A 23191-nucleotide genomic window follows, 5' to 3' on the forward strand; every position below is an offset into this window, starting at 1 on the left:
GCCTGACTAAGCACGTTGGGTTACGCTGCTGGTCAGGCATCTGCTTGGCAGATGTGGTGTAGCGTATATGGATTTGTCCGAACGCAGTGACGCCTCCTTGAGCTACTGAAACTGAAACTGATGTGTGTCGATGTAACATAACATGTAGCATATTACCCCCCTCTCACATGTACTTTAAGCTCCTGAGAAAGTGTCAGAATGTCGCAAATATCTTATTAGTTTATGTTGTTTCATTTCTGTTTTTTCCTTTATGTTCCATTTTATCTGTTTTGCATCATTAATTTTTGTTCTGATACGTACCTAAATGTCACTATAGAAAGGTAACAAACAAGACCCTGGAAACTATCGACCAGTAAGTTTGACATCGGTTGTATGTAAAGTTTTCCAAAGTTTCATACGTGACACTTTGAATAAACATTTGATTGATAACAACCTATTGTCTGATTATCTACCTGTGGTAGATCCTGTGTGACTCAGTTGCTGAATACTTTACATGACTGGATGCAGTCACTTGAAAACAATAAACCAACGGATGCAATTTATCTGGTCTTACAGAAGGCGTTCGATAAAGTTCCACATAATAGGTTAATTGTTAAATTGCAAGGTTACGGTATTTGTGGTAAGTTGTTGGAATGGATATAAGACTCCTTATAATAAAAAAAAAATTATGAGAGAACACAGTATGTATCAGTAGGGACTATGTCATCGTGTCCTGTTAAGGTGAGTAGTGGTGTTCCTCAAGGCAGTGAAAAACCAGCATATCATGGTCACTCTTTCCCAGAGGATCTAGGTGGTTAATATTTGATACTAAATTGCTGATATCTGATACTAAATTTGTACACCTTCGATTGCAGCAGATTAGCACTTTAAATTTGGGAACCAAACCGTGTTTGCATATTTTAATATACGTCTTACCAATGCTTTCTATAGTCTTAAAAATGTACTGCTGTCCAGAAATGTGAAGGTACACTTGATTATACCATTTCTCTGATTTGTCTTATTTATTGTGCATGTGATTTGCTTGTCAAAAAGTAAGTTTTTATCAAAAATAATACTTAAATCATTTTCTTCTTCAAATTTTTCAACATTAAAATGTTCACTTCACCAATTTTCATTAAGTAGTCATAGTCAGGGTTTTTGCTACCAATATAGAGCACTTTGCATTGTTGCATTAAAGCGTAGATTTCATGTGTCTGTCCATTCCACTAGTGAATCTACGTCTCTTTGCAATATTTGGTATACTCAGTTTATGGGGATGTGTATATATTTTAGTGTCATCAGCACATATTTTACAAGTGCTATTTACTGATTGTGGAAGATCATTATTTTATAAATACAGGTCCCATGCAGTATACTGCCTTGGGGGATTCCACTCAGGACATCCGCACCACTTGATTGAGATCTACCAACCTTTACTTCCTGTGATCTGTTACAAAGAAATTCTTCTGTCTAGTGAAGTATTTTATCTGTGATTCCATAGGATTCTAATTTTATCGATAACCTTCTATGTGGCACTGAATCAAAAGTTTTTTGTTTTTTTTAATTTATAAATTCAAGGTATGATACATCACTGTTATCACCATTATCAAGTAACCTTGTGAAATCTTCCATTACTTCAAGTAACTGAGTTACACATGATCTACTCTTTCGAAAACCACCCTGACATTTAGCATATATTTTTTGTTTGTTTTTGTCCGTCATATGTTCAACAATAGCATCCCTTACAAATGTCTCAAGAATTTTGCAGGTAACACAAGTTAAGACTAACTAACTGGTCTGTAGTTACGTGGGTCAGTTCCTGTACCTTTTTAAAATATTGGGGTCACTATGGCTGTTTTCCAGTCATTTGGTATAGTCATATTTTGTATTGACTTTTTGAATAGGGTACAGAGGGGAACTGACAGTTCCTCACTCGACTCTAAGCACTCTTGATGGAACACCATCAGGGCCTTGAGCCTTGTTTCGGTTGAATTTATTAAGTTTCACCTTAACTGAGTCCGGGGTGATAGTTACTCCTCGGTCAACACACTCTGAGATCTTGAAATAGGGACAACATCAGGTAAACTGGTCACGTCTTCTTGAGTAAAGACATTGCAAAAAATAGTTTTTACCTTTTGACTACCATATTTCCATCATCTGTAATTAATGGACTAATGCCAGCTTCAGACTTGGTCTTAGACTTCACATGGTTCCAAAAATCTTTCGGATTTTTCTTACATTCCATGGAAATTTGTTTCTCAAATTCTCTTTTGTCCTTTCTGATTTTCCTGTTTTACTATTAGTGTTTCTCTCTCTCTCTCTCTCTCTCTCTAAGATATTAATTTTTTTTCCCTCCTCTGTTGTGTATTTCTACTAACATCATGCTTTAATTCTACTTAATATTGTGTAGTGTAGACCCTATTCAGGGCGGGGATTGGATGTAAAAAAGCACACTAGTGCTTATCTATTATCCTTGAAATAAAGAATTTTGTTTTGTCTTGTCTTGTCTCTCTTGTATATCATTTATTTTAAATTTGTATTTTGTATTTATTTTTATCACAACATATTTCTCTGTGTGAAATTCGGGCTGCTCTCCCCAGGGAGAGCGCGTTGATACACTACAGCACCACCCATTTTGTTTTGTATTTTTTCCTGCATGCAGTTTTATTAATTCCGATCGAAGTGGATTTTTCTACAGAATTTTGCCAGGAACAACCCTTTTGTTGCTGTGGGTTCTTTTATGTGCGCTAAGTGCATGCTGCACACGGGACCTCGGTTTATCATCTCATCCGAATGACTAGCGTCCGGACCACCACTCAAGGTCTAGTGGAGGGGGAGAAAATATTGGTGGCTGAGCCATGATTTGAACCAGCACGCTCAGATTCTCTTGCTTCCTTGGCGGACGCGTTACCTCTTTGTCATCACTCCACTTAGTGATACTGTTTGTCACATGTCTATGGTTGACTGAGAACCTCCTGTGGTGCGGTGTGTGTTGTGTGTGTTTGTTTCTTTCATTTTGTTCATTTTTCCTATGCATTTTACTAACACCATGCTTGTGCCTGTATGTCATGAGAGAGAGAGAGAGTGTGTGTGTTCCTCTTTTTTTTCTTATATATATATATATATATATTTGTTGTTATTGTTGGTTTTTTTTTGGTTTTTTTTTTTTTTTTGTTCTCCTCTGTTATATACATGTATTTCTATTAAAATCATGCTTTAATATTCTATTTAGTATTGTGCAATGTAAATCCTATTCAGGGCGGAGACTTGATGTAAAAAAAGCACACCAGTGCTCTTCTATTATCCTAAAAATAAAGAATTTTGTGTTGTGTTGTGTTGTTCTCTCTCTCTCACACAAAGTTCAGTTCAGTTCCGTTACTCAAGGAGGCGTCGCTGCGTTTGGGCAAATTCATGAGTTACATCACAACTGCTAAGCAGATGCCTGACCAGCAGCGCTTAGTCAGGCCTTGAGGGGAAATAAAATAAAATGAAGCCAAAAAACACCCACCAACATTCACACACAAAAACACACACATTTCCCCATCTCCTACACTATACCCCCCTTCCCTCCCCCCATGCTTGTGTTTGTGTGTGTGTTTTCATGTGCATGCGCGCCTGTGTGCATGCCTCTGTGTGTGTGTGAGGTGTTGAGAACTGGGGCTGTGGAAGATGTCACTTTCTTCACTGATTTCCATGACGTTGACTTAACTATTGTTTTGTGGCAAGTTTTTATTACAGTAGTCAAACATTGCTGACTGAAAAACAAACTACACCCTAGCTGTCTAAATTGTTTGGAGAATTCATCATTGTATTGACACTGATATCATTTATAAAATCATTATATTGTACTGATATCATCTTACCATGATCATTGTATTGATACTGATATAATTTATACCATCATCATTGTGAGTGTGTGTGTGTGTGTGTGTGTGTGTGTGTGTGTGTGTGTGTGAGCAGTCATACTCATCATATTGCAAACTTAATTCTCACCCTGATTAAGACCAAACAGAAAATTAAAATGATGCTTTATTTCTTATTTTAGAGACATGAATGACATCAAATCATTGTATTTTACTGATATCATTATACCATCATGATTGTATTGACACTGATATCATTTATACCATCATCATTGTATTGATACTGAAATGATTTATACCATCATCATTGTGTGTGTGTGTGTGTCTGTCTGTGTGTGTGTGTGTGTGTGTACATGCGCAGTCATGCTCATCATACTGCAAACTTCATTCTCACCCCGATTTAGACCAAACAGAAAATGAAAATGATGCTTCATTCCTAATTTCAGAGACATGAATGATGTCAATACTACAGATAACATAACCTCATTGTGAATGTAACAAGCATAGCTCTGGTTATCATCTGCTGTGTCTTCTCAGGACTAAATAGAAGAAACAAAAAGAAGAAAAGAATAAGCTTAATCAAAGGCAAATGAAAAGCAGCCCTGAGGACATTTCTGGAACATAACCCAAGTCATTTAACGAGTGATAAATAGTGTAGTGATCATGTGGGCATGGACAATAAGTTATCTTTTAAGGCAGATGATTGAAAGGCACAAAGGTCACTGTTGAGTGAACAACAAACTATTGATGTCTGCATAAACAAAACAGTCAGCATTACACAGCAGTTTAACTGAAACTTATTTTCCAGACCAGAATGTGATCACTGCCCACACATGTATATCAACACATTTAATGTACACAACACAAACTATGAATAGCAAGGCCGACTGGATGATTCATGTTTCGTTGCCTTTGTGGTCTCTTCGATCAGTTGTCATTCCATAAGTGATATTTCGGACATATCCCTAATCAAACTTCACTTACATCATTCAAGACAATTATAAATTACCACCCATTAACCACAACACAAGTGTTTCCTTTGTGCAAATGAATGCTGAAATAATTTTTCACACATCATTTTTTTAATTTTCATGTTTTAAAATGCAAATCACAACACAGTCACAGAAGAAAAGAACAGTATAAATACTGATCTCTCTCTACACCTCCCAAACACTATCTACCAAAGAACAATAGTCAAGGATGGGTCACTGAGTATGTTTATGAGTTTGCAAAGTAAATTCATACCATTCCAGAAAAAAAAATGTTTAAAATATTGCAACTAATGTGGAGAAGATATAATTTCAACAAAAATTCCAAGAAAAAAAAAGATCATTACACACTTTCTGGAAGACTCAAAGTAAAGTATTTGATACAACATTATCTGAACCAAAAAAATCAAAGAAAAAACAAACAAACAACGTTATGCACATTTAGTAAAATAAAATAAAATAAGAATAAATAAATAAAATAACAGTCAATACTTATTTTGTATGTACTGGTAAATGTAATGGCATACAGCAAAGATGACTACAGGTGCTCACCAAATGGTGATATCAGGGCCACAATGTAAGGCTTTCAGATGCTTTTCTGCTGTCATTGTAATTATGGTTCAGTGAAGTTGCTTTCAGCATGTTTCAGTACAGGGAGAAGTGTCTGTCCCCAGATCTGCACCACTACACACCTGTGTTGGAATGTTTACAACACAAATGTCTTTTTTCCCCCTTTTTTTCATTCTTCTTTTCAAATAATTACTTTTTTTTATGAAAAAGTGTGGGATCAGTCAATCTTTCAGACAGACAGAAAAAGATCTTTTCAAACCACCTGCATTCAAATTGTGGGATCAGTCAAACTTCCATGAAGATAGTAAAAGATCCTTTCAAAATATGTACATTCAAAGTTTGAGATCAGTCATCTTATCCCTGTAAGTATCAGTATCAGTATCGGTAGCTCAAGGAGGCATCACTGTGTTCGGACAAATCCATATACACTACACCATATCCCTGACCATATATGCCTGACCAGCAGTGTAACCAACATGCTTAGTCAGGCCTTGAGAAAAAAAAAAAGTAAAAAAAAAAGTCTCTCTCTCTCTCCACACACACACACATCTATCTATCTATCTATCTATCTATCTATATATATATATATATATATATATATATATATAAGACAAAAAATAAATAAATTAAAATGTAATAAATAAATAGATAAATACTTAAACAAAAAAGAAGTAAATGAATATTCAAATTACAAAAAGAATTTTTTTTTTTTTAAAAGAGAAAGAGAGAGAGAGAGAGAAAAAAAAAAGAATGGACAGAAAAACCGGCTCTGTTTATGGGTTGGGATGTCAACTTCAGTTCAGCTCAGTTTCATCAGTTCTTAACAGCACTTCATATCTGTATCTCTCTTGGATTATCAGGAGACAATCAATGAGTTGTGATGACATTACAAATAAATAAGACATCATGCTAACAAATTTAAATCGGCACACCAGTGGTCATTTTGAACTGATATTATGTGGTCAGTTGAGGGGTGAATCATTGTGAATGCTGTCATGTGGTCAGTTGAAGGGTGAATCATTGTGAATGCTGTCATGTGGTCAGTTGAGGGGTGAGTCATTGTGAATGCTGTCATGTGGTCAGTTGAGGGGTGAGTCACTGTGAATGCTGTCTTGTGGTCATTTGAGGGGTGAGTCATTGTGAATGCTGTCATGTGGTCAGTTGAGGGGTGAGTCATTGTGAATGCTGTCATGTGGTCATTTGAGGGGTGAGTCACTGTGAATGCTGTCATGTGGTCAGTTGAAGGGTGAGTCACTGTGAATGCTGTCATGTGGTCAGTTGAAGGGTGAGTCACTGTGAATGCTGTCTTGTGGTCAGTTGAGGGGTGAATCACTGTGAATGCTGTCATGTGGTCAGTTGAGGGGTGAATCACTGTGAATGCTGTCATGTGGTCAGTTGAGGGGTGAATCACTGTGAATGCTGTCATGTGGTCAGTTGAGGGGTGAATCACTGTGAATGCTGTCATGTGGTCAGTTGAGGGGTGAATCATTGTGAATCAGGGGTCTGGGGAAGGACGAGGAGGGCGTGGTGCGCAGGCCATGCAGCAGAGATCTGTTGGTGGGTCTGAAGGAGGCCCAGGTGAAGACATGGGTGGAAGCATTGACCGGGCCCAGTGTGGGAGACACCACTGTTTCCTTGGTCACCTTGAAGAGGAAGACGTCGCTGGCCACACACTGGAACACCAACACTGCCGCAACCAGCAGAATGTACCAGAACTTGTCGCTGCCCTGTCAAACACACACACACACACACACACACACATATATGCATGCATGCACACATCTCAGTGAAGTTCAAAGGACCACAGGAAGTCATATGCATACATACATACATACATACATACACATATATAACAGATATGCATACTGATTTCGTTACTCCATTTCATTGTCTGATTTCCCTGTATGAAATAGACAAATATACTGATTTCATAACTAAGATCCACTGTCTGATTTCTCTGTACAAGATAGACAAACATACTGATGTCATCACTCCAATTCATTGTCTGAATTATCTGTATGAAATAGACAAACATACTGATTTCATTACTCCAATTCATTGCCTGAATTATCTGTATGAAATAGACAAACATACTGATGTCATCACTCCAATTCATTTCCTGAATTATCTGTATGAAATAGACAAACATACTGATGTCATCACTCCAATTCATTGCCTGAATTATCTGTATGAAACAGACAAACATACTGATGTCATCACTCGAATTCATTGTCTGAATTATCTGTATGACATAGACAAACACACTGATGTCATCACTCCAATTCATTGCCTGAATTATCTGTATGAAATAGACACACATACTGATGTCATTACTCCAATTCATTGCCTGAATTATTTGTATGAAATAGACAAACATACTGATGTCATCATTCCAATTCATTGCCTGAATTATCTGTATGAAATAGACAAGATGCTGAGATCATTACTCTAATATACTATCTGACTTTTTCCCCCCTTTTTTTTCTCCTTTTTTACGAAACAGACATGTATATACTGATTTCATTCCAGCAATTCATTGACAGATTTTATTCATGAAATAGACAACCAGTACATATTTTTCAACATTAGGAAAATCCACATCAATTGGCACCACACTAACTTTCTGAAACATGATTCAAAGTTAATGAATAAATGTGTACTGTTCTACCAGAGGATTTTACTGTCCATATACACAGCAAAGAAACACAGGAGACTGCCTGTATTCATCACTTTGGGATTCTAATTGTTGTTGATGATACACCGGATGATGATACCATTTGGCAACTGATGATTCTAATTGTTGTTGACAATGCACCAGATGATGATACCATTTGGCAACTGATGATTTTTATTTTTGTTGACAAAACACCAGATGATGATACCATTTGGTGACTGATGACGATATACCAGAGGAAGATACTGTTTGGCAATGGAAGAATACTACAGGCCATGTGTTTCAAGCTGCCAAAATAATGTCTAATAAAAAAAAGAAGAAAAAAAAGGTATTAATGTTTTGACATTGTAAAATAGTTCACACACTTCTAATCAGTGCAGTGGCCAGCGTTACCACTAGGATTAGACTGACACTTACCAAGTCCCCACCTCTGTACCACCAGTTCTGTGGAAAGGAAAACACAGCACCACATTGACACTTTCCACATTACAAGCCTGCTGGCTACTGTGCAATACAGCTTTAATTCATAATCCAACTGGAAATGATCTGTCACCACACTCTTTCAGGCCACAGTCCAACACACACACACACACACACACACACACACACACACACACACACCACAAAGGTGGAACTCAAATGCTGAAAGGTCAAACTTATCAAGCTGAACATAAACATATAAGTGACAGAACACAGAAACACAGTTCATCATGCAATAAAAGGAAGAAACAAAAATAGCATGTACACTGCTTTGAATTTATCATTATGAAACCTTCACCTGCAGGTTTGATCATTACTTAAAACAGATCATTTTATAATGAATTAACAGAGCCCTGTTCTAAATCAACATACATGTACATTAGGAAACATTATTCCATAATATTACTTCAGATAGTAAGATCCTTATAATTCTGAAACTGAAAGCACAAATACTAATAGACACACATTTCGAAAAAAAAAAGAAAAAAAAGGTGAATGTATCTATGTTTCTGTATGTTCTTATCTATGTATGTATCTGTGAAAATAAAATCATCTGTATATGTTTAACCCCCCACCCCACCCCCCACAAATTTGTGATAATATTCAAACATATCATGCTCTCATGAAAATATCCATAGAGAGAAACTTGAAATCCAAATTCATCATTATAAATTCTGAAACTGCAAGTGCAATATTTAAAACACACTATTTCAACAAATATGTTTACATCTTATCTAATCATCTCTACCATTTTATAGAAACTCAAGATCTGTATGTAACTGCTGATAAAACCTATTCAGTTGTTGCATGCAGTCCAACAAGTGGCTCAACAGCTGCCGTGGCGAAGTGGTTAGCGTCACGGACTGACGGCTGGGAGGACGCGGGTTTGAATCCCAGCGGAGGTGGGTTTTTCGGCCCGTGGCCGGCTCCTACCCAGAGTTGAGTGTGCTGTGGGCTTAAATGGGGAGACTGGGACCACACAGTCAAGTGTCATCCACTTCAAGGATGCGTCTGGGTGTGTTGCTCTAATTACCTGACCAACACTGCAAGTGTCTGTATCTCTCGGGCCTGGTTAACGCCGGGATATCATTATGACAGGAAGCGTAGAGTACAGCCTTGTCACGCAGTCCCAAACCAAAATGGACCTCCATAGCAACATCGTCATCATCATCATCCTCCTCCTTCTCCTTCATCGTCATCAATATAAACAAAATAGTCTCAAAGTCTGTGACTTTTCATGCCCTGCTCTCATGGTGACCTCAGTTTCGATACCCCTCCACTTCCGTGCTTGGGGTGAGTCCTGTCAATGTCGTCAGTGTTGGCAGATTCATGGGGGGCTGTTGTTTGAGGGACGTGGTGGCGGTCTCCACACTGGGAGAGATGCTCACTCAGTCTGGCTCCACGACTAAGCCATTATTGTCGTTAGTAGGGGGCTTAGTAGGTGGTGTCCTAAGTACGTTAACACAGAACAGGCACCACTGAACACCACCGAAGTGACTCAGCAGCAGTGCAGGGTCTCCTCTGGTGTGTGGCCTCCAGGCGACCTAACATCGATGGTTCCCTGTGGACTGTCGGCGCTGGAACTGCGACGGACAAACCTGGGTGTGGCCGTGTATGGGGGAATCTAAATGAGCGGCGTGGGAGTAATGCCACTGAAACGGCGCAGATGATGGGGGAAAAAAAAAAAGTGTCTCAACAGACTGAGCACAGTGACTGAAATACATTTTTCTCTATTTTCTCTCCAACATATGATGTGATATGAAAAAGAAAAAAAATCATTAGTGGAGATAAATTGACTTCAAACCCTACCAAACAAATCACAGAAATATCATGTACTGAAGCTATGACAGGGCAACATGTCATGCCTCAAAGGGAGGACTGGAATGACCTCCCCCAGGAAGTTGTGGAGGCCAAGACCATTGACACTTCTGTGTCACGGGCCTCCAGTCTTATTTCTTATTATCACAACAGATTTTTCTGTGTGAAATTTGGGCTGCTCTCCTTAGGGAGAGCGCGTCGCTACACTACAGCGCCACCCTTTTTTTTTTCTTTTTTTTCCTGCGTGCAGTTTTATTTGTTTTTTCTACAGAAGTGGATTTTTCTACAGAATTTTGCCAGGAACAACCCTTTTGTTGCCGTGGGTCCTTTTACGTGCGCTAAGTGCATGATGCACACGGGACCTCGGTTTATCGTCTCATCCGAATGACTAGCGTCCAGACCACCACTCAAGGTCTAGTGGAGGGGGAGAAAATATCGGCGGCTGAGCCGTGATTCGAACCAGCGCGCTCAGATTCTCTCGCTTCCTAGGCGGACGCATTACCTCTAGGCCATCACTCCAGTCTCCCCCAGTAGCCCAGATTTTTTTTCCAGTGTGCATCCGACCTCCCCTCGAAGTGACAGAATAGTCAACATGATGACTGCAGTCACTACAATGGAAGAAGAAGAAGAGGAGTGGCTTCTCCTTAGTCCCCATCTACCACCCAGCTCTGACAACCATGTATGATAGAATGAATGATGACCTTCATGCAACATTGAAGCACTTTTTAATATACCAACAGCTAATACTGATACAGACATAAATTGTTTTCATTACTCATACTGCAATGTAAATATACATTATACTGATATTGACATAGGTAATTTGTTTTTATTACACATACTACAAAGTAATATGCATTACACTGATACAGACATAATTTGTTTATTACACATATTGACATAATTCGTTTTTTTTATTACACATACTACAATGTAATATACATTATCAAAATGAAGAACAATGAAGCAAGAAGAGATAAAGGATGAAACAACATTAAGATAAGTAACTCTCTCCTTTTAAATAAAGGTACACAACTTTAAGTCAATGCTGCTTATGCTACCAATTTTGCAAGCAATAGGTAAATAAAAGATATATAGGAACTAACCCAGACACCCTCAAAAATGGAAGTTGTGGAGCTGAACTAATAATTATCCATTTGACAAGTGCGCACTGCAGCAATGACAGAAGAGATGTGTCAACACAAAATAACTTTTATTCAAGGCCTTTAGTTTCGAATATGCTGCACAGAATATAAGGACAACACAGACAGAGCTAATTTTTGTTTACACATTTCTTCTGTCATTGCTGCTGCGTACACATGTCAAATCCTCAGTATAAGGACAGGTCTGGAACTTCCTTTTTGAGGTTGTGTCTGGTTTTATTCTTGTGTGCCTTTCTTTTAGCTGCGTACTAGCTGATTCAGTAGCATGAGCTGCACTGACTTGTAGATGTGTATTTTGTAAATGGATAGTTACTTCTCTTTACTGTTGTTTAAATATACATTTGCATTAATTCCAACTTGATCTGATGGGAGAATACACATTTCATTAACAGTATTGTTTCTAAGTGTCAATCAAACTTTAACATTAAAAAAAAAAAAAAAGAAAAAAAGAAAATGACTCACCACAACAATTCCCACAAAGGCACTAACTGGAGACAAATAGGAAAATGACATTATGAACAAACGACTGAGACATGTGGGAAAATGACATTATGAACAAACGACTAAGACATGTGGGAAAATGACATTATGAACAAATGACGCAGACATGTGAGAAAAGTCATTATGAACAAACGACTGAGACTTGTAGGAAAATGACATTATGAACAAATGACTGAGACATGTAGGAAAATGACATTATGAACAAACAACTAAGACATGTGAGAAAAGTCATTATGAACAAACGACTAAGACATGTAGGAAAATGACATTATGAACAAACGACTGAGATGTGGGGAAATGTCATTATGAACAAATGAATGAGACATGCAGGAAAATGTCATTATGAACAAACGACTGAGACATGTTGGAAAATGACATGACTGAGACATGTTGGAAAATGACATTATGAACAAACTACTGAGACATGTGGGAAAATGACATTAAGAACAAATGACTGAGATATGTGTGAAAATGTCATTATGAACAAATGACTGAGACATGTTAGTGGTCAGCAGTGGTCCAAGGTTGGCAGCATTGGTCAGTGGTCTCTAGTAATCAGTAGTCAGTATGTGGTGGTCAATAGTGGGCAGTATTGGTTGGTTGTGGTCAGTGGTTATCGGTGGTCAGTGATCAGCAGTGGTCAGCGGTCAGTGGTGGTCAGTTGTCAGCAGTGGTCAGTTGTGGTCAGCAGTGGTCAGTGGTCTTCTTCTTTGTTCATAGGCTGCAACTCTCACTTTCACTGGCATGTACACAAGTAAGCTTTTATGTGTATGACCATTTTACCCTGCACTGTAGGCAGCCATACTCCATTTTCGGGGGTGTGCATGCTGGGTGTAATCTTGTTTCCATAACCAATCGAACGCTGACATGGATTACAGGATCTTTAATGTGCGTATTTGATCTTCTGCTTGCATATACACACGAAGGGGGTTCAGGCAAAAGCAGGTCTGCACATATGTTGACCTGGGAGATCGTAAAAGTCACCACCTTTTACTCACCAGGCGCATTACTGAGATTCAAACCCAGGACCCTCGACTGAAAGTCCATCGCTTTAACCACTCAGCTATTGCGCTCGTTGTTCAGCGGTCAATCATGATCAGTCATAAGTATAAGTCCCTTTTATGTCTCCTCCCATCCTCTGCACGCTCCCGGTGTCCCCGCTCCATTGGTGTATTCCTGTGGTCCGTGTGCTTGTGGGTCAGCGTTTGCTCTGTGTGTGTGTGTGTGTGTGTGTGTGTGTAGGGTGTATTTTGTGCCTTTTTCCTGCGATTATTCATTTCTGCAATTTGTGGTATGGTATTGGTGTGTATAGATGTTGTTGTTTTTTAGTCCACTTCCATGTCCTCATGTGCTCCTGTGTGATATAATGCACTATTGTGTATGTATAATCTCATGTGAGTAGTGGTCGGTTGTGGGCCGTGGTTAGCAGTGATCAGCAGTGGTTAGCAGACAGTGGTGGTCAGCAGTTGTCAGTGATGGTCAGTTGTGGTCAGCAGTGGTTAGTGGTAGTCATGCAGTGGTCAGTGATCAACAATGGTCAGTTTGCAGAATAAAAAAAAATCTCTGTGTGTGTGTGTGTGTGTGTGTGTGTGTGGGTGTGTGTGTTGATCTTTCTCTCTCTCTTTATATTTCTATATATCTATATCTATATATATCTTGGTTACAAGACGTGTGCTTTCTGAAAATGGTCCGTACTCATGGTTCCACTGTTGAATCTGGCGGAGCATGTCAGTGGTGTCCTTGATGTAGTTTGGGAGTTGACAGTTGTATGGCTGAAGCCAATGGTCAACTAACTGATAGGTGTTTGGTTGGTCCGTTTAGCCCTGTCACTACTGGGCGACCACTGAGGGGGATTCTGCAAAGTTTTGTGCACCTTTGGTAGCATGTGGAACTGATGGCATCTCGTGCTCCCTGAATACAGTTTGGCCCAGCGTAAGGTTTGATCATCAATGAGCTCTTTCTCGTGAAGTTGTTCAGCCAGTCTGTTGGACTCCCTGCCAATCTTTTCCGTGAGGTCTTTTGTAAGCATCTTGTAGTGCAATGGGTTGTATAGTTGGCGATGTGCTTCTTTGATGTAGTCTTCTGTGTTTTGTACGACCACAGCGCCACCCTTGTCAGCTGAACTGATTCTGATTTTTTCTGCTGGTGACTAGCTGCCTCAGTTGTTTCAGTGCCGTGCGTAATTTTGGACTCAGATTATCCTTGGGTTTCTTTTCCATCACATACTGAGTTACTCGCCCTTCATTCAAGGCTGTCACAATAACTGTCCAGTGCTTCGTCCCTACTACACTCTGGGGTGTAACCCGTGGGATTATAAAACTTGGGTGCTGTCGTACCCGTCGACATCCCTCTTGATCATCTGGAATCTGTTGCTCCTGATTGAAAGACTGGGGTGTGGGGCAAAACTTGGGCAAAACACTCTCTACTATAAATTGTATAATCGAATTCCAGCCCAGATAGTCGGAACAGCAGTTTCCTCCTCTACTGTTCTGATGGTCATTGTCGTACACGACTGATTATCATATATTGGTCCTAGGAGGACACCAATCAGCATGGGTAAGTCAGGAAACAGCTGCTGTGTGCTTGAGGGATGAAGGTGTCCACCAAGCAGGTTCTGCTGAAATGTAGGGAAGCTGGAAGGAGTTGACGGGGTCTTGTGGTGCAACCATGTGTCTGAAAGACATGGTGCTCACTTCCAAAGTGACAACAAAGTCATCCTCTGGGGCTCCATGATGGGATAGCCTGTCTGGGCTAGAAACCCCTGGAAGTGTCTCATTGGAAAGACAGTGCTTGAGAAGGAATGCCCATCTGTAACCACAGCAGTGGTTGTGTGTTGAGGCTGAAAGGGTCAGGCAGGGAAGACCAAGTGCAGAAAGTGCTTTCCAATGCCAATTGTTTGAGAAGTCAATGCTGGATCTCTGTTCAAGCAAGGTGATGGGCTTGAATGCAGCATCTGCCATGCTGGTATGAGTGGGCAGGAAGGTGCGCCCCTGTGGCTAATGAACGGTTCATTGTGCTTTGTGAGACGCATCCGTCCTCATCAATGTGCCTTTTCTCCCGAGTATAGAGGAAAACAATTATTACCCAGGCCTTCTGCTACTAGTGAGGAGTGGAAGAGATGGACTTAGGGTGATTGTCTCCTGCCCAGTGGGCAGTTTTTGGGCCTGCTAAAAACTTGGAAGGCAAAGACATACACCCCATCATGGGAGGGCTGGCTATGATGTAGGGCCCGTGTGGAGCTGTTGTCACAACCACTGTGGTGCAAACCAAGGGTTGTTGTAGGCAGGGGAGGGAAGAAGGGATGCCTTTCAAACTTGGAAGGAATGAAGGGCATGTGTGTCTGGAGTGGCACCCCTAACTTGGACTGCCTCATCCCTCCTTGTACCAAGTCAGGGCAACTCTAGCCCTGTGGGTGAGGAGGGAGTGTGTGTGGGTTCCTGGGGGCCAGCTACAGCAGAGATGTGGATGTGTCCAGGAGCATATGTTCAAGCTTGCACGAGACAGTTGTGTCTCTGTATGTAGTAGTCGTCCAAAATGGAGTGGGGAAACTCTATACTAAGAAGTGTACAAATATGTACATAGGATGTACGTAGACTTCAATGAGGGAAGATGTCAGGGAGTGTGACCATGCCTATAGATCAATGCACGAAAAAGAACACATGCACAAGCATGTATGTAGCAAACAAAGATATGCTCAAGTAAATGGGAATGTGAACTGAAAAAGTAATGCAAAATGCCTAATAGATATGTACATACACATGTGAAGATTGTGCCTGTATGTAGACGCACAGTGCTGAGCGTCATGTACAAAAGTGTGCAAAAAAAACAACAAAAAGAACCCCCAAAAACGTGCATATATTGCTGAGATAGAAAATCTCAATGTATAGAGACAGGAGTGTAATGGTTACCTGTTGATAAGAAGAATGCATAAACATATCGCCAAAACGCACGCACACATGTATATATAAGATAAGTACATGCATGGATTTGTGCGTGTTCCCCCCCCTCCCTCCCCCCGTATCCCTCCTCCCCCCTCTTTTTTTTCAAGAATACATAATTAATAATAACAAATGTATTATTGTTTCTGTTTTATTTCATTGTTATTGTGTTTGTCAAGAAAAGAATGGTAAGTGGATTGGTTCCTTGCAGAACAATATATGTCTGCAAGTGCTGGAGGGGGGGGGGGGGGGGTGAAGAGCCCCAAAAGTTGAGTGGCACATAGCCTGAGAAACAGAGGAAGGAAAATAGAGGTTGTCAGTAGCTGATAGGAGCTGCTGTATAAAGCCCTCAGGTGGGCAGCAAGGTCCTGTGAGAATGCAAAAGAACATCGCTAGTGGTCAGTAAAGGGGGCTGGAGTGGCTGGCTGTGTAAGTGCAAGGGAAGTAACTGCGTGCCTACTGTCCAAGTTTCAAAAGTGGGGTTGCCTCCTTTGGAGGAGTGGAGGAGGCCTCTTCAGCACATATCCCCTTTTGTTATGCTTCCGTGCTGTAGAGGGAGGAATGTCATGTTGCGTGTGGGAGTCTGTGGTTCGATGCCACCATAACTGACACGGGTGAAGTGTGCTGCAAGGGAGGTAATAATAACATCCCTTGATGTCGTGGCCAATGCTGAGAGGAGGTGCAACTTTTGTGTTGCATGTCCCCCTAGCGGACCACCTTCCTCCCTAAGTAGAGGGAGGGCTTCCCAGTCCAAATTGGTCGCCACTGGATGTGAGACGGTTGAGGGCATGCCACATGACGGAGCCGCAATCTGTGGCTGTGGACATCATGTAATGTAGACAGTATGAGATGCTGACTGTCAGTTGGGGCTTGTGTCTGAGCCACCACTGGTTGGGTAACAGCAGAGTCTAGCGGTGTGGTAGAGGGAACTGCCACCGCTGAGGTTGGAGGGACCTGCTGGAGTCTGCACTAGTGGGTCACGGTTAAGCATGTGTAATTAAAACTAGATTTGTTTGTTTGTGATTCTACACACTATGGCTGTGTCTGGTCACCAAGACAGGAAAATACTGTAGCCAAGTGTCTGTTGCATACCATGTAATGTTTTTTGTTATTTCCAGTGTAATAGAAAAAGAATCTTAAAATAAATAAATGAATTTTAAAAAGAAAAAAAAATGAATTAAATGAACAATCAGTCAAGAGTATAAATTGTTACAGTTCATCAAGTCATGTCAAATATTTGGAATGAATGATTAAGTGCAAGTAAATTAAGAAGTAAACGCACGAATCATTAAACAAATTATTAAGGACAGACAGACAGTTGGACAGATAGACCTGTATAAGGAATAATACAATATTAGATAAACAAATACAATGCAGAGTATATTCACTGAAGGAAAGGGCCAGTGAAAACTTGATGGCAAAGAAGCAAAATAATGCTAAAATTAAAACAGTTCAACAATTCAGTAGTAAATGAATAAAATGAAATAATGAATAAATGCAGTTTCATGTTTATAAATAAAATGTTGATGACTTATACATGAACTGAATAAAATGAAATCAGTGAATACATATAAATGAACATATAAGTATGAACTATGATAAATTTATCCAGTTTATCTAACTGCATGAATGAATAGACAGACAAAATGGCATAGTTTTAATTTCATTACATTGTTTGAGACAGTTATGAACAGATGAGAGATCATTTGATTGATGTAACAATTAATATGGTGACTGGTGAGTGACTGAATGATTGATCAAATGATTGATTTTGCAATGAATATCAATATCATGCATGGAAAAGTGACTGAATAATAACTAATAAATAGATAAACTGGATAAGGTGTGTGCTGAATGAATTCAATGAAATGTGGTAATGTGTTTGAAAAAAACATCAAAAGAAAATAAAAAAACAAACAGTATATAAAACAACAAAAGCAAGTTATATCTTGCTGTTGCCCCATTTCAAACATAAAAAAACAAAACAAAAAATAACAACAACAACATTATCAAAAACAACAACAAAAAACGAAGTTTTCTGTTTTCTTCCTCAGAAAAAGTGGGGGGTATTTTCATGGCAACAGTCAACCATAATTTACTCTTCAGTATAAACAATAAATTATCATCAGGGCGACACTGACAGCATGTGACTTTCCAAATGTGGAGCGTGATGCATGATGCCTGGGGTGGTTTGTCGCGTGCGTGCGAGTGACACGACTCACTGCAGGTTTCAAGCGTCCATGCGACAATGTAGGGAAGTATCAAAAAATGATGCGTGGTCGACGCTGACACCCCCTGGGCGACGGGCCTTACTGACAGTGTTGCCAGCTACCAGCTATACACAAAGCAACCAGTTATACTTACTAACAGTGTTGCCGGCTACCATCTATACACAAAGCAACCAGTCAAACTTACTGACAGTGTTGCCAGCTACCAGCTATACACAGAGTAATCAGTCACACTTACTGACAGTGTTGCCGGCTACCAGCTATACACAAAGCAACCAGTCAAACTTACTGACAGTGTTGCCAGGTACCAGCTATACACAGAGTAATCAGTCACACTTACTGACAGTGTTGCCGGCTACCAGCTATACACAAAGCAACCAGTCAAACTTACTGACAGTGTTGCCAGGTACCAGCTATACACAGAGCAATCAGTCACACTTACTGACAGTGTTGCCGGCTACCAGCTATACACAAAGCAACCAGTCAAACTTACTGACAGTGTTGACAGCTACCAGCTAAACACAAAGCAACCAGTCACACTTACTGACAGTGTTGCCGGCTACCAGCTATACACAGAGTAATCAGTCACACTTACTGACAGTGTTGCCAGCTACCAGCTAAACACAAAGCAACCAGTCACACTTACTGACAGTGTTGACAGCTACCAGCTATATACAAAGCAACCAGTCACACTTACTGACAGTGTTGACGGCTACCAGCTATACACAAAGTAATCAGTCACACTTACTGACAGTGTTGCCGGCAAGCAGGTAATTGGCTGAGTTCTGCTCACCCTTCACCAGACACAGGATCAAAGTGATCTAAAACACAGAGAAAGAGAGTGAGAGAAGAAGAAGAAGAAGAAGAGGAAGAAGAAGATGAATTGCACAGCTATGCTCAGAAAGCAGTATAACATATATGAACAACAGTACTCCTTATTGTTGCGGCATTAAACTAACATATATCTGTTTACAGGCTTCCTAATAACGCCCTTTTGAAAATCTCCCTATTTTCACACACACACACACAAATTTAACACTTGACTTTGAAATATATCTAAAATCTAACAAAAACCCACAAAAAACCCTTACATGTAAAATATCAGGACAGGTGTCATATACAGATATGTCCATTTGACAGAAGGGAAGGGGAGGGGGGAGATGGAGGGAAGGAGGAGTTGTGGGATAGGGTTAGGGAAGGTTTAAGGTTAGGTCTTGGGTTAGGATTAGGGTTAGGGATAAGGTCAGAGTAGGTTTAGGGTAGGTTTAGGGTATGTTTAGGGTTAGGTCTTGGGTTAGGATTAGGGATAGGGTCAGGGTAGGTTTAGGGTCAGGGTTAGAGTTTGGGAAGGTTTAGGGTTAGGGTAGGGTAGGTTTAGGGTTAGGTCTAGGGTTAGGATTAGGGTTAGGGTTAGGGATAGGGTCAGGGTAGGTTTAGGGTAAGTTTAGGGTCAGGGTTAGAGTTTGGGAAGGTTTAGGGTTAGGGTCAGGGTAGGTTTAGGGTTAGGTCTAGGGTTAGTGTTAGGGATAGGGTCAGGGTAGGTTTAGGATATATAGATACAGATATGTCCATTGGCAAAACAGAGGGAGGGGGGAAGGGGGAAGGGAGGGAATGAGGAGTTCAGGGTTATGGTCAGGGTTAGGGCAGGGTTTGGGGGTTGGTTCAGGTGTCTTTATACATATACTGATATGCCTAGGGTTAGAGTTATGTGTTCATATGTATAATATAACGGAGAGAGAGACAGACAGAGAGACAGACAGAGAGAGAGACAGAGAGAGATGTCCACTGGCAGAAGGCAGAGGAAAAGGGGATCGAGGGGAAGATAGAGAGGAGCAAGTTACCAGCAAAGAGTATAACAGTCAGCAAAGATATTTTCTTAAAATCTTTACATAAGCACTTTTTTCACGAATGAAAGGAAATGTGTTGCTTGTAAAATTCAAAGACTATAAAAATTGCTCCATAAAATTTACAGCCCTAATACAAAATTACAAACAAAAGTAACCCCCCACCCCTCTCCAAAAAACAACAACACAACAACAACAAACAAAAACACAACAACAGACAAGCAAACAAAACAAACATAACAAAACACACACACACACACACACACACACACACACACACACACACACACACACACACACAAAACAAAACAAACAAACAAAAACAAAAAAAACAGAAACATAAAAACGCCAGTGTCAATACTCTGAAGTCAGAAAATCTGAATACAAATCTTCTGAATCAATTTGATATGATTTGAGGTTATATTTTATGGTATGCAAAGCAGCGTTTGAGTTGCTGAATGAACCAATGCAGTCTAGTGCTGCAGTAAAAAATTATGTGTAACAGGCAACATATTCTGACTTTGGTCATGGTAATTTTTCAACATTTCAGTCAGGTCCTGCTGACAATTTAGACATGTATGGTTGAACTCAATATATATATATAAAAAAGGACTGACTGCTTACCACAACCACCAGAAGTGTGATAATGTTCACTAATCGCACACCCAGGACCTGCAAAATGATTCAGTGAACTTACAAAGAAGTCAGTGTAGAAATATAATTCAGTGAACTTACAAAGAAGTCAGTGTAGAGATATGATTCAGTGAACTTACAGAGCAGTCAGTGTAGAGATATGATTCAGTGAACTTACATAGTTGTCAGACAGTGTACAGATATGACAGATCTCTGTAGATTTTAGAATCATAATTCTATAAGAATTAAATATGTCTTTATTACCAAGTGTACTGGGGTCACAAGAAATATCTGGGAGGGATAGTACCTAAAAAGGTAAAAACATTTATCTAAAATCATATACAAACATGGATACAGTAGAATTTCTGACACATGTGCATACTGATATTAGGACTTATACATGCACACTGACATGCACATGTGCACACACTCACACACACACACTTGAACATAAGCCACACATTATACATACATACAGACAGGGCTGATGACTAGATATTCAGGTAAATTGTTGTTGATATCACATTTCCCTTTAAAAATGCTGGATTTGTTTGAGAGACAGGACATTGGCTGCTTTGGGGAAAAAGCTGTTGGCGAAATGACTGGTTTTAGTTCAAATACTTCTATACCGATGACCCGAGGGATCATCTCGAAAATCCCAAAAGCTGAATGTGATTTGTCCTGACCTATTGATTTTGCTTTTCTCAGTAGCTTTTCTCAATATATGTCATCTAGAGAAGGTTGATCAGCGTGGTAATCTTGGTGGCAGTTTTTATGATTCTGTTCAGGGCTGTGAATACTGGCTTGGAGGTGTTTCCAACACTAACACCAAACATTAATACATTTTCAATGACAGCTCTGTACAAATTAACCATGATTTCTTTTTTAATTCCAAACATTGTGAGGAGAAGAAAGTACAGGCACTGTTTTCCACATTTTTCTCCCATTTCAAAGCATTAGAAACAATCAGTCTGAGAAGTTTAGATTCATTAATGATCTCTACTGGCTTGTCATTAATGACAAGTGGTAGGGGGTCAGACTTGGTCTTCCTGAAATCTGAAATTAAATCTTTTGTTTTTGATACGTTGAGTTCTAGGTTATTTTGATCACACCAGCTGACAAGTTCTTGTGCTTCTTCTCTGCATTTTGATTTGTCACTGTTCATAATCAGCCTTTCTTGAGTATTATCAGTGACAAACTTAACCATGGTGTTAACATTCATTATGAGTTGCACAGCCATGTGTAAATAGTGAGTTCAACAGTGGGGATAGAACAAATCCTTGTGGGGCACCTATATTGAGAATACAGCTGGAGGAGGTGAAGTCATCAACTTTAACAACTTGTGGTCTGCATTTTAGAAAATCTAGGATCCATGCACAAATTGATTCAGGCAGCAAGAGGTCTTTCAATTCAAAATATAGTTTTGATGGTACTATTGAGTTGAATGCAGAGTTGTAGTCAATGGGTGTGCCATTATTGATATTTCTTACTAAAAACACAAATAATGCCCTGTGTGTGTGTGTGTGTGTGTGTGTGTGTGTGGAGGAAGGTGGCAGAATGGTTAAGATGCTTAGCTGCCAGAATAGAGAGTTCATGAAGTTGTGGTTTCGAATCCTGTTCTCATCCTTTCTCCAAAGTTTGACTGGAAAATTAAACTGAACGCCTTTTCTTTCGGATGAGATGATAAACTGAGGTCAGTGTGTAGCACACACTAGGCACACTGTAAACGAACCAATGGCAACAAAAGTGTTGTCCTCTGGAAAAATCCTGTAAAAAGAAATCCACTCTTGGTACACAAATATGTAAGCATGCACTCAAGGCCTTACAAACAGACAAGTTCCAAAAACTTACTGCATGCACCATATATGTCTATGAAGATATATTCTGTTTCATGTTTGCATAATTTTCCTGTGTAAAACGAGACCACACACACACACACACACACACACACACACACACCGAGACCACACACACACACACACACACACAATTTATGTGGGAAAGTGGGCGGTAGCAGTACGTCACATGATTACCCTTCCTTCCCTCACTCTCTCCTCTCATAATTTTTGATTAATTCTGATAAAGAGGTTCAATGATGAATGTCTCACATCATAATACCATAACAAAATTAATGAAGAATTCATCACAACCATTCAGAGCTATTATCTAACTATTGTATTCGGAGTTAACCTCGTCTACTTTCGCTTTCATGATCACACTTTCTGTCCATCAAACGAAATTGCCATCTTTGCTTGATTGTCATTAATATTTCTCTTAGAAATAAATATTTCCAAAAAAAATCACAAACTGGTAGTCTTATACACAAATAAATGACGCTTCTTACAATTTTTGGCGAAAGTTCAAAGTAGACCCCTTCTGGAGTGGACGAGGTGGTCGCCATTTTTCTCTCCTTCACATCACAAGACTTCTCATCATGTGAAGGTAGACATATGTTTGATTGGCTGCGAAAAAATCAATTTGACCAATTAAATAATTTGTTGTAAAATTTAG

At 39.7% G+C, this 23191-nt stretch overlaps 1 protein-coding gene across 1 annotated transcript; it reads right to left on the reverse strand.

The window, feature by feature from the left end:
• Positions 1-6132: 6132 nt before the first annotated feature.
• Positions 6133-23090, reverse strand: LOC143294304 (uncharacterized). Its single transcript, XM_076605752.1, has 6 exons — positions 23025-23090; positions 20672-20719; positions 18952-19024; positions 11999-12024; positions 8493-8519; positions 6133-7128 (listed from the first exon to the last, which is right to left on the reverse strand). Exons 1-6 carry the CDS (start codon positions 23079-23081, stop codon positions 6871-6873), a joined length of 489 nt encoding a protein of 162 aa, XP_076461867.1. The 5' UTR covers positions 23082-23090; the 3' UTR covers positions 6133-6870.
• Between the last annotated feature and the right edge of the window lie 101 nt (positions 23091-23191).

Source organism: Babylonia areolata, chromosome 1, assembly GCF_041734735.1.
Source record: "Babylonia areolata isolate BAREFJ2019XMU chromosome 1, ASM4173473v1, whole genome shotgun sequence".
NCBI classification, from domain to species: domain Eukaryota; kingdom Metazoa; phylum Mollusca; class Gastropoda; order Neogastropoda; family Buccinidae; genus Babylonia; species Babylonia areolata.

Excerpts from the sequence above, each read along its gene's own strand:
- LOC143294304 (XM_076605752.1), bottom strand. The coding sequence starts at position 23,081 with ATGGCGACCACCTCGTCCACTCCAGAAGGGGTCTACTTTGAACTTTCG. Across the intron at positions 12,025-18,951 it reads GCTTGCCGGCAACACTGTCA|TTAGTGCCTTTGTGGGAATT; the intron begins GTAAGTGTGACT and ends ATTTGTCTCCAG. Across the intron at positions 8,520-11,998 it reads CCTTTGTGGGAATTGTTGTG|AACTGGTGGTACAGAGGTGG; the intron begins GTGAGTCATTTT and ends TCCTTTCCACAG.